This window comes from Colossoma macropomum, unplaced genomic scaffold (assembly GCF_904425465.1).
Source record: "Colossoma macropomum unplaced genomic scaffold, Colossoma_macropomum, whole genome shotgun sequence".
In the NCBI taxonomy this organism is placed as follows: Eukaryota; Metazoa; Chordata; class Actinopteri; order Characiformes; family Serrasalmidae; genus Colossoma; species Colossoma macropomum.
The window spans coordinates 13,632,212-13,644,392 of NW_023494808.1; the positions used below are offsets into that span (position 1 = coordinate 13,632,212).

A 12,181-nucleotide genomic window follows, 5' to 3' on the forward strand; every position below is an offset into this window, starting at 1 on the left:
ATCTAGTTTCACTGTTTTTTTGCCATGTAGCGAGTTTAGAGGGACATGATGATTGGTCACTGCTTGCTAAATGACCCCCTGATGGAGGGCCTGACAGTATGGCAGCTGTACAGTATATACAGTAGCAGCAGTACCCTATATAGAGCTACTCTACAGTGAGCTGCGCAGAGCACGCAGTGAGGTGTCCCGTGTTGTAGCCGCTAGAGTGGATCAGATGGAGAAAAACAGGCTTAATCCACTCTGCCTATCAGCTCTGACTCAGTCAACACGCACATTAGCATATGTTAGCATTTCCATTCTCGTAGCTTTACATGCTCTATAATCTGTGTTGCTGCAGATGTCATGGAGCATGGAAAGCCAAAGAAGGATAGAATGGAAAGAAACACACACGCTTACATCATAGGAGGCATACAGTCTAGAACATGTAGTCTCTATTCCAAAAAGACAACTGGCCCAATGTGGACCATTCTACCAAATCAGTTTAAACTTTAAAAACAATTATGTATTCAGGTCTCAGATATTTACAAGCATTATGTTATGAGCTATTTACACCCAAGACATTAACTGAGACAGTAATAAGCTATATATTTTCAAAATCATCATTTAGAGGGCACTTTTTATTGGGAGATGTCTGCCCAAACCCTAACCCCTAAATTTACATATGTGAAAATAATACTTATATTTTCTAGCATTAAAAAAAAAAGATCTTTGTGATTTGGTCATCGGATTCATGAAAGGGTGTAGATTTATTATGAACAAACTTTATTCAAAAATGCTGTCCCATGTTTTCAAGTCACTACCGAATCACAGTTTTAGTCCAGATTTTAGCCACACCCCTGCATTTTAGAGCAGGAAGTGAGACTGCATCCCTGTTTCTCATGGCCACATGGTGAGCAGATTAGATCATGTTGTTTTGAAGTAAATGTGCCCCCGAGTCTGAAAGTCAGCGTGTAACATTAAGAAATGTCATTACCACAACACGTATTTTCTTCAATTCAGTATTTTTTTGTTTTAATGAAAAATGTTATGATTTTACATGTGTACAACTGTTCAAAGTTGTCTTTGCAAGTCATGTACCAGCTAGAGTTTTTGAGTTCTGGTCACAATTAGCTAAAATGTCACCACTGAAACATTTGGTAAAGTTTCGGTAGTGTTCCGATTGACAAAATGGAAAGGTCAATCATTTATTTGAATAAAATAAATATAATTAAGGTATGGGGTCACTTAAAGATTGTCTAAGTCAGTTAAAAGCCCGAAATGTTTTAAACTCTGAATTTGAACCAACTCTGAAACAGGAATTTCCAAAACTGAATTATTCTAAAATGCAGAGAAAACCTCTAAACTAAGCTGTGCAAGATCAAAACGCTCAGATAAACAGTACTTAAAGCTTAACCTTTGAGCCATTCTCTCGCTGTGAGAAGACAACTCAATGCTATGGGTCTGAAAGGATGTGTAGCCGTCAAGAAGCCCTCACTGTTAAATATATGATTTCCACTTTCTTTCTGAGGCTGATGACCATTGAAGAGTGGTTTCTGAGTTTATTGCATGTTTTTTACGAAGTAAACATGTAATATTAAATTACAAATACAATCAAAAGATCAAACATTTATATTCCACCACATTGTCAACCTTATTAGCGCTGTGCTAGGCAGAAAGATGGCTTACTTCCATCACTCAGTGAATTGCTAAATATATCCAAATGAGCCATCTGGCAAGTGGACAATCAGATCTTATTGTAATGTATTAAATGAGAAGGCACAAAACAAATCTACATAAATTGTATGCATCTTTAATCAGTGTCTTAATTTTACATTGGCACATGTATTGGCGGTGCATTCTAGCCAATTACGAGCAAAATATTAAGGCCCAGATTGTTCTTGGTCAAAGAATTTTTTCAAACATAAAACACACAACCACTATAATCTAGTTTTTCAGCATAACACGCATGTAATGATTATGATGTAATGATGTTGGTAGCAGAGTAAATATGAAATGAGGATTGCATATTTGACTCAATGGAAAGAGCTCTGAAGAGGAAATGTGCAGCAATACGAAGTGAAGCTACACATAACTCAACATTCCAGAAGATTTTGTGTGTTTGTTTTAATTGGCTGGGATCATCTCAAGCAATTAAAACATAGAAGCTCACCGATAGCAGCTGCTCTGCTGGACAGCGTTCTTAAAGGAGGATTCTGGCCTAAAACTAATGTTTTACATGTTATTTATGTTACTGCAGTATGGTGCAGTGCAGCATTGTATCTCTTAACCCCCAAGCATCCACCCAAGTCCAAATTCATTTTAAGATCTGTTATAATGTGTGTATTGGTGTTAAATTATAAATAAACTACATCAAAAAAAAAAAAGTGTTAGGGGTCAGGGTTTGGGCCAAGGTTTGGATTTTGGGATCAGGTTTAGCTTTTTTAAAGTGAGGGTTTGGGCCACGGTTTAGGTTTTGGGTTGAGGTTAAGGTTATTGTTTGGGCCAGGGTTCCGGTTAAATGTAGCTTTTTTAAGGTTATTGTTTGGGCCAGGGTTCGAGTTAGGTTTAGGTTTTTTAGGGTAAGGGTTTGGGCCAGGGTTTAGATAGTGTGGTTGAGGTTAACGTTGGAGTTAGGGTTAGATTCTGGGTTTAAGTTAAGGTTGGGGTTAGGGTTTGGAACAAGTTTTTGGTTAAGTTTATTTTAAAATGTACTTTTTTTAAGGTTATTGGTTAGGATCTGGGCCAGAGTTAGGTTCAGTTCTTGTGCTAGGGTTAAGGTTTGGGACAGAGTTAGGTTTAATTTTGGTTAAGGTTGGGGCCAGGGTTAGCTTTAGTTTTTGGACTGAGGTTAAAGTTAGAGCCTAAAGCTCTAGGGAAAATTAATGTGTATTTTATTGATATTAAGTTGAATGTAGGTTAAACACCTGATTAATGTCTACACAGCATCTATAGTGTTACCTCCAACCCAATACACTTGTAGTCCTTTAAAATTTACTTTCCCCCTTCAAGATACATCAACAAGACTCGCAAAGTCTCTAAACCAGGAAAGCTCACGTTTGAAACCAATGGAAATAGTTACAGTATTTATTTTGGTCAGAGCATTCCCTTAAGTTAAATGTACATTATTGTACCAAGATTTTATTCCAAGTAATTTTGGGCCATCTGTTACACAATGTAAAGGGCAGCTGGAAAAAAAAAACTTAAACCTATCATGATAAAAAGCACCTTAATAAAGACACAGCAATGAAAAAATATTTTCAGCCCTGCAGAACAGAGTAACAATTAAGAGTAATTTAATTGCACAATAAATTAATCTCAACTTTAGATCATACGCAAAATAAGTTGTTTAATGTGAGCATTGAATGCATCAAGAATACAGCCAGAGCATGAATCAAGAAAAGACCTGAGCGTTCATCAGAAAAAAATGTCACTCAGCAAACAAGGCAATTATATTCAGTAAGTGTTGTGATGATGCTTTATATTCAAAGTCAATTCTTTGCAAAACCAGACTGAAAAGTGTGCGCCTTGTACACTAGTGGAATCATTTGCCATATTCAGTGTTATTTTATACACAACTTTACATCTCTCTCTCTCTCTCTCTCTCTCTATATAGATATTCACACACACATACACACACACTATCCTTTGTGTACCTTGCATCTCATTTATCTACCTCAGACTTGTATATATGGAAATGTGTACAACTCATAACTTTTTACATTTTACTGTTACAAAATCACATTAAAAATGGTGCAATATTGGTGTGGATTAATGTGTATATTGAGTCTAATGTAATATATTTTTTACATTTTATATATATATTTTTTTATTTTTTGTATTAAAGTACTACAAGGGAGCTATGCAGCTAGGGTTTTTCACTCACCTTCACACCTGTGGAAATGTGATGTGACAATAAATGTGATTTGATTTGACATTGTGAATTTAAATATTACAAAAATGCTAAAAGATATTTCATTATTTGAATAATTCTATAAAGAAGAAGTGAATAAAATGATAAAACATCAAATACATAAAACAGTTATTGACATTATTTTAATGAAGTTATCTACCTTGAGAATTGATCTCCACTCAAAATATGATGAATTCTGGATATTAAATTTAAAATGACTTCTTTATGTTACAGTTTTTTCAGTCATTTTAGAGTCATCTACAGCTCTGTTCATCACTCTGGACACATTCCTTCATTTTTACTTATAGCTTTCTATAACCCTACTAATGGTCTGAAACCTGTGTAATTGTTTGGACTAACATTAAAATAATTTTATACATGTATTTGCAACAGAATTGGATTTACTGAAAACAGTGATTCAAAACTTTTGAACAGTCATCAAAGCTGCTTTTACATACACTTTCTGATGGAATGCATTTCTGATGAGAATAATTCATAAAGAGTTTTTAACATTTTAATCGCTTTATACGTTTTTTAAAGCAATGGAAAGAACCTTTACCCATTTTTTGGTCCTTAAAAAGAGCCATAAAATCTTGCAATTAATTAAGAACTGAGGCAATGTTTAGCAATTAAACTTTATTGTACATATTAAACATTGTTATTTTGCATTTAAGTTTGGGTGACCAGAATATGAAGATTTAAGTGATGGAATATTTCAGGGCAACAAATGCATGTTTAAAAAATTAACATGAATTTTACATTTTTCAATTGACTGAACCACAATACAATGCACATACATTGGAATATAAACATAGACTAATAAGTTAATTGGTCAATAATACTGGCACATTAATATTCTACATATTTGACGTTGGTTTTACTATAATGTGGCCTAAATCTCACAAATCCCCACTTTAAAACCCTGTGACTTGCAAATATGACCAGGTTAATCACTTTGTGTGAAGAGAAGACGGTGCTTCTAATCCAGAATAAGACCCTCGGTGCCCCCTGCTGGTCACACTACACAAGTACAATAGATCATCCTAGAAAGAAAGTCTATAGGCACTTTATATTATGACCAAACTATCCACTCCATGTAAAATGAGGACAAAATTGTCCATTTTATGTAAAAATCTACATCTAAAAGAAGCTAAACATTTAATGGTGAAGCTGGATTCAATATGAATCAATACGTTTTGATATTCTTCTACTACTTATGTTTTACCAACCTACCAAATATCGCCAGAAATCGAGAAATAAAAGTCTGTTATTTCAAAGCTTGGAAGTGCACATATCTGAATTCAAAATTACACATATTTACATATACATACATACACATATACACAGTAAATGTTGACTAGAATCATTTTTAAAGGACATTTAGTTGTTTTACAAGCTTAACTTGTTAACTCATGTCTATTACATCATACATCTATGCATATATATCTATAAAGAAAATCATACAGTAACCGATTAGACCTGTATAAAATTTGTCCATCAGCTTTCGGCAGCCTCGCGCTTCGACATCCGTCGAAACAGCTTGGACATGGGTGATTTTTTCTTTTTTTCTTTCTTGATATCTGTTGGCGAGAAGCGAGAGCATGTTCAACAGTTCAATCGTCACTTAAATGAGAGTAAAATAAAAGTTAGTTCCGTCTAAAAGAAGCCAAAAGGGTCACTCGCAGGCAAACAAGCCGAGCAACAGCTTTCAGCGCGCTCACCGGTTTTTAAAAAAAATCATGAATTGCAAATGGTTATGACTTTTGCCCACATTTCTGGGGACGACTTAATTGGGTTGGTAAATTATACATTTCGCTAATATGCATTTCAGAGCTAAAAAGCAGGCAAATCATTAGCTGTGGCTAGATTCTGATAGTTTTCCATTAGCAGTCATTAAATCAAAATGGAACGCATAACTTCTCCTGTTGCTCACATTTTGGCCTTTAAAATAAATAATAAAAAAAACCCCACAGAAATACATAAACATGCACACCAATTAGCGTTAAGTTTCTGAGTATGGTTAGCGGAGGTGGAAGGTGGCAGAAGGGTCAGCGCTACCCAAAACGAAACTTTCGTTTTTACGAACTTTCAGTTTTCAAAACAAAATGAACACCTTTGGACCACTACAGCCAAGTTCAGGGGAAACTGTTAGTGCCTTTTACAACCTAGAGCTCCATCACCAAAATCACCCTGCAGGCTCATTACCGGTCCGAACATCACTGACAAAGCAATTATGAGCAGTCACAACAGTCAGTGTGGCGTCAGAGCCAAAGTTTATATCACGCTGAATATTAAACACCTCTTTAATTATTGGAACGCTGCTGTAAGTAGTGTTCCTTCACTCATGTGCTGCTTTGATGACCATATATGTCAGAAATGTGCTTGAATCCAAAAAGCGATCTATAGAGAGTGCAGAAACATTGATATTTCCTCTTCATTTTATGTGCCATTTTACTTTTACTTTACATATTCAAAACTCTTCCACGTTTAACCCCTTAAAATCAGGGGTTTAACCCCTAAAATCAACATGGGTTTATTACACACTAAGGCTTATTTGTAACATCCTGTCTTGTCCTGCTTTGTCGTTCTTTGTTTTCGTCTTTGTCTTTGTCTTCCCTTGTGTGTCTCGTTTCATGTGCTTTTGTTTATGTAGGCCATGTGCTCTGAAGATGTTCAGTGCTTTCAAAAGCTCCCTCACGGAAGAAATTCAGAACATACAGCTTGTCTAAGACATAGTTTTAGCATGGTTTTGAGATAAAAACGCAAATTTTTAAGGGCCTGTATCATGGAATGTCTAATTTTCCTTGCTTTCTGGATGTAAAAGAGTTAAATAATATGTAAACATTGTTAGTTTTCAAAGTTTCAAGTTTCAAACTGTGCCATTCACTTTCCAGTCCCTGCGGTCCGGATACAGAATCTCACTGCAAAAACGGCCCCTTTAGAATTCAATGTTTTTGTGGTGTAGTTTAGGTTCACTGGTGGTTTTGGATAGTAAATAAAATGGCTATATTTGTGTTGAACCCCTGGTTCCCATCACAAACACTGTAAAGAAACATGAGTCTCCACACAGCAAACCACTGTGAATGACTTTTTACATCTCAATCACTGAATTATGCAAAAGTTTTTCAAAATTGGTGAAATTCACCTTAAAATCATGCACTTCACTGATGTGACTTCACTACATCAGGATAAACACTTTTAGGTGAGCCAATTCATTTCATTTTCCACCTTTAAACAGTGCTTTCTGACATGCGACGAGAGGCTGCATTGATATAAAGCCCAGTCTACACAAAAAGCCTCAAAATCTGTCTTGGAAAAAACTGAACAAATGGGCATGATCAACAATTGCTCGGCTCCTGCCAAAGCATTAATATTTGCAAACAGAACAGAATGTTTAGTTCTGGCTGCTCGGCAGTGTCCACTACAAACAAAAGCCTGGCATGAATATCACCGAGTGGAATTAGCTGAGATAAAGTGTGCAAGTTTGAGCTGAGAGATGAGTAATATTTCCAAAATGTGGAACACAGTAAATTGCAGGGTCTTGAGTAAACGTCAGTGTTTGTGCTCTAAGTAGAGAAAACATGAAAACACAAGTTTTGGCTTCATTTCCCATCCTCTCCTTATCCCTTAGAATTAAACTGTTTTTGTTACACAGGCTTTAGCCTGATATATGTAAATGAGCTCTGTTCTGAATGGCTGCTCTGTACTGCACATCATCAGGGGCGATTTAGTGCAAGAGCCTACCTGGGCTGATGTCCAGGGGCCCCAAATATTTTCTAATGACATTTATTTATTCCACCTTCACTGTCTGGGCAATCAAATTTGGACAGAATATTTATATATGTCTTTTGTGTGTGCTATCACTGTTTCCTAGCCAATCAAATTATTATTGCTGTATTACTGCTAACCGCCACTGCCTCAAGCCTTCAGTTCATTATCGTAACCCCAGTGTTTGAACTTGGAGCTCCTGCTGTGGTTAAAACATGTAACTGGAGACGTTTAGAAGCGAGATCATGTCCCATAGAGTATGTCAATATGTACATATCAACTTACTTAAGACGGAAACAGGCTTTGTGAAAATGCTAAAGCAAACATCTAATGTCACTTCAATGCATCGAGTCATTAAAGGTAAGACATGAATGGACCATAAATACTTTGTTCATGCCTGTCAAAAAAGGCAAAATGCCTTTGGCTTTGATAGCTAGGTTTAAGTTTTTAAGTTTGCTGTGTTGTTTTTCCTCATCTTTGTACATCTCAGCTGTTTGATTTTAACTCTGTTATGCTGTCTTCATTGGGGAAAACATGCTTGTGGAGAGTAGACACGTGGTTTAGACTGAAACTAGCTTTGCAAAAATGTTAAAGCAAATGTCTAATGTTACTTCACTACATTGAGTCATTAAAGGTCAGACATGAATGGACCATAAATATTTTTTCATGCCTGTCGTGGCAGTATGATTTTGGCTTTGATGGTTAGGTTTAGGTTTTTAAATTTGCTATACTGCTCCTGAATATACTGCTTAAGGTGGCGCTACTTAAGGTGGAACGGAAAATGTGAAAGAACCTGGCAAATAAAAAGCCAACTTCAGCTTCATGTGGGAATGGACTGCCTTCTTAATGCAAACATTTTTGTACATTTTGAAATTCTTACAATGTTTTTTTTTTTTAACTTACTGTATATTTGCATTTATTCTAATATTATCTGGTGTTTTTACTGGCAAAAACACCGACTGCTGAGATAAATGGTTTTAAACAATCTGCTTAGACTTTTCTAAAGTACTGTGTGTTGCATGTATTGCATACTTTTATATATAAAGTACAGTATGCTATGTTATACGACTATATGCAATACAGCAGCCTGCAGTTTTTTTTTAAACTTACCAAGATTCTGCATCATCTTATTTAACTGCTCATCCTCCTCTTCCTCCCTGTGGAAAGTAAAATGAAACAAGACTTTAAACGGACAGAAAACGAATGAGAAATGATGGAGTACTGTCAAAAGTTTCTGGATAAACAGTTTAAAGCTGAATTCTGCCTCGATTTCATACAATTATTACTACCATCAAAAGGTCTATGAAAAGCTTTCTGATTAAACAGCAGCTTCCCATTAATCAAAGTGACATTAAGCACGACTGACTTTAAATAAAGCACAGAAATTACTGTATGTCAAATATGACAGCTAACATGAAAGGTCAAACAAATACGGGAGGTATTAGTGCTATTATACAAACACAGGATATTCATATATATAACTATTGTGTAAGAGAAAGTCAATTATTACAATAAAAAGAATATAAAAAATACACTAAATATAGTTAATCAGTCTCAGATTGACAGAATGTATCTGACAGTAATTAAGTTTTTTCACTTGGAAATATTAGATATCAAGCACAGAAACTGAATAAGTGTTGAAAAAAACATCGCAAGTCCAGTTCTACTGTCCTTTTAAGACAGACATATGTAAATGAGCACTATTCTGATTGGCTGTCGTATATTGTGCCTCATTCAAAAAGCACCCTGGACTGAAATACTCTGTATGTCAACGTCTATGGGCGATGCTAACATGCTGTAGGCTGAATAGGTGGACATTTGGTTCTTGCAGCTTAGCTTCCATATATATAGAATGTATGGATGGGGAGTGAACTGTATATTTTGAAACTTTTACAATCTTTACAAACTATGTAAAAATTTTTAATTTCACAAAAGAGGGGGAAATAGATATGTGAGGAATATGCCACCGAACCGATTCAGGAAAGTACAGATTACTGCAGCCAAAAGGACGCTCAGCTTCGGACAGAAGAATCTCGGGCAGTGTTCGAGTTCAGACCAAAGTTTCAGGCCCCATTTGAGCTCTGTGTTTACAGACTGCGCACTTTGTAAATAATAGAATGGTGAATGTTAATTTGGCTCTACTCCGGTACATTATATCTGAAAACAAACAATGGCAATGGCAAATTTGAGGATACTAACATCTGTACTGAATATCCCATAGAGGAAATGGGACGCAAAGCACTGGAATCGGTGGTCCAAATTCAGGTGGGTGACGGAGGGTGGACACAAACTTTTGAAACTTACACAAGGTATTTTGGGCATTAATGAACAGCTGTCCAAAAAAAGGACATAGTTGAGTTGCAAAGAGCTCAGATAACAACTATAACAGCTATGAATGACATTTTGAAACACTAATTAAACTCAAAATAGATTTTGCTGGTTTGTTTATTTATAGTAAGTAATGTCAAACAGAAAGAAGACCCCTTCTTCCTGTGAACTTGCTCTAGAATCTTTTTTAGCAGTTCACTGTACTCTGTAACTTTGTTATTCATAGAACTTCATTTTTCTATTTTTCCGTATTTGTCATTAATGGGCTATTGCTAAAATAGTTTTAATGCAGATCAGACTAAGAATTTTACAGACACACAATGGACAAAACATGCCTTTCCACTTGGTAACAGAAATGCATCTCCATACTGAATATACACTACATGGCCAAAAGTATGTGGACAGGCATCCTAATTATTGTGTACAGGTTTTTAATAATGGCCATTGTTAACAGCTGTATAAAATCAAGCACAGCAATGCAATCTCTACAGACAACCACTGGACTAGAATGGGTTTGTCCTGAAGAGCTCAGTGACTTACTGTCATAGGACGGCACCTTTATGCCAAGGCAGTTTGTGAAATTTCTGCTGGATCTGCCCCGGACAACTGTAAGTGCTATTACTATGAAATGGAAGTGTCTAGGAGAAACAAGTTAGCCATGTGGTAGAGCACCAAGTGCTAAAACATGTGGCATCTAAGGCATGTATATGAACCAAAGTCGTGTCGTATGTGCCCAAATTTCAGCCTACAGCCCGTTAGCCATTGTGTTGTTGGGCAGCAGGGTTCCGTCCAGTCTCCAGCATGCAGCAGTCTGTCCATGTGCATGGAATGTACAGTAAAAGAATCTACGAAACCCAACTGATCATAAAAGTGGTCGTTTGGGTTCTAGTTTCCTCAAACTTTAGTGGTGTCATTTAGATTTACACTTACACATTTGGCAGATGCTCTTATCCAGAATGACTTACTATTTAGTCCTTACAGTGTTAGGAGAATGCAGTGTTGGGAGTCTTGCCCAAGGACTCTTATCGGGTTCTTAGCGGTGTTCTTGCCCAGGCAGGGAAGCAACTTAGCAACCACCTTGGAAATTAATTATGGTCTCTCAAAATCTGAGAACTATACTTCAACAGGTTGGTTCACACAGTACAAATATAAATACCCTCAAATCTCCACTCCTGTCTTCTGACTTACAAAGCCCAAACAATCACAACTCTGTCACTGTCCAGTTACTCACAGTTTAGAGCTGCATTAATGTAACCAAAGCATATTGACTGTTTAGGTGATCCTGCAAACTTTTCGAAAGAGTTAAAAATACACTACAATAGTGTGGAAGCTTGGAGTATATAGTGTGTAATATGGCATTACTCACCTCAGTCTGTCCTCGTCAAGACCATCCACAATAGCGTTTCGGTCATTGACTATTTCTACCAGCTTTGCCATCAGCTCCTCCTCTCGCTTGCGGTCTCGATACGTCTTCAAATGTTCTACAGAAAGAGAGACATTCATGTGATGAGGACAAATAAACATAATACTCCCACATCATTACCAGTGACAGATACGGAGCTATAGCGGCTTTTTCTATATAAAAGAAAAGGTGTGTCCTCAGTGACAAAGTTCTGGTACCCAGACAGCAACAATGCGCCTACAGGACTAGTGAGTTTCTAGTGGGTTGTATTTTATTTTAGCAGAATTTAACGTTAGATCTTTATGAAACTGACAGCGATACAACTGGTCATTGTTTCTAGAAAACTTTCTAAACAACCTTCTAAAAAAGCTGATGCTATTATGCATACGTGAATACAAAGTGATGCTATATTTATCTGTAGCTGCCATTATAATTGTCTCTTTAATGAGACTGCAAGAGTTTTCTCAGTGATTTTATTTGCTTTCTCCCAATAACGCTCTCCCAGATAGCTTGCGGTGTCAAAGTTTTACCACCCACGCTAAGAAAATGGTTGATTCGTTCTTCAAAATCATCCATTTTTCATTCCGTGGTTTGGAAAGTGTTTAAGATCTGGGGCAGGGTCTTTAACACATGCACCAGGAGACCAAAAGTACTACGTTTCACTTAATGAAAAAATAACGCAATAAGAAATAATAATAAAAAGTGCTGGATTTTTATTTATTTTTTTTATTGTAAATGGCAGGAATGGGCTCCTATACATCCAAATAGGGCTAAAATGAAAATGAATGAACACG

General features: G+C 36.3%; 1 protein-coding gene across 2 annotated transcripts in view; it reads right to left on the reverse strand.

The window, feature by feature from the left end:
- Positions 1–4,510: 4,510 nt before the first annotated feature.
- Positions 4,511–12,181, reverse strand: part of micall2b (mical-like 2b) — a 48,743-nt gene continuing 41,072 nt past the window's right edge. Inside the window, exons 15-17 of one of the 2 annotated variants that reach the window (XM_036556930.1) lie at positions 11,352–11,466; positions 8,768–8,814; positions 4,511–5,469 (exon numbers count right to left, since the gene is read on the reverse strand). In XM_036556930.1, the coding sequence (XP_036412823.1) occupies positions 5,387–5,469; positions 8,768–8,814; positions 11,352–11,466 (245 nt within the window). In that variant the 3' untranslated portion in view covers positions 4,511–5,386. The remainder of the gene's footprint in view (positions 5,470–8,767; positions 8,815–11,351; positions 11,467–12,181) is intronic. The other variant, XM_036556932.1, reaches the window with a different exon arrangement.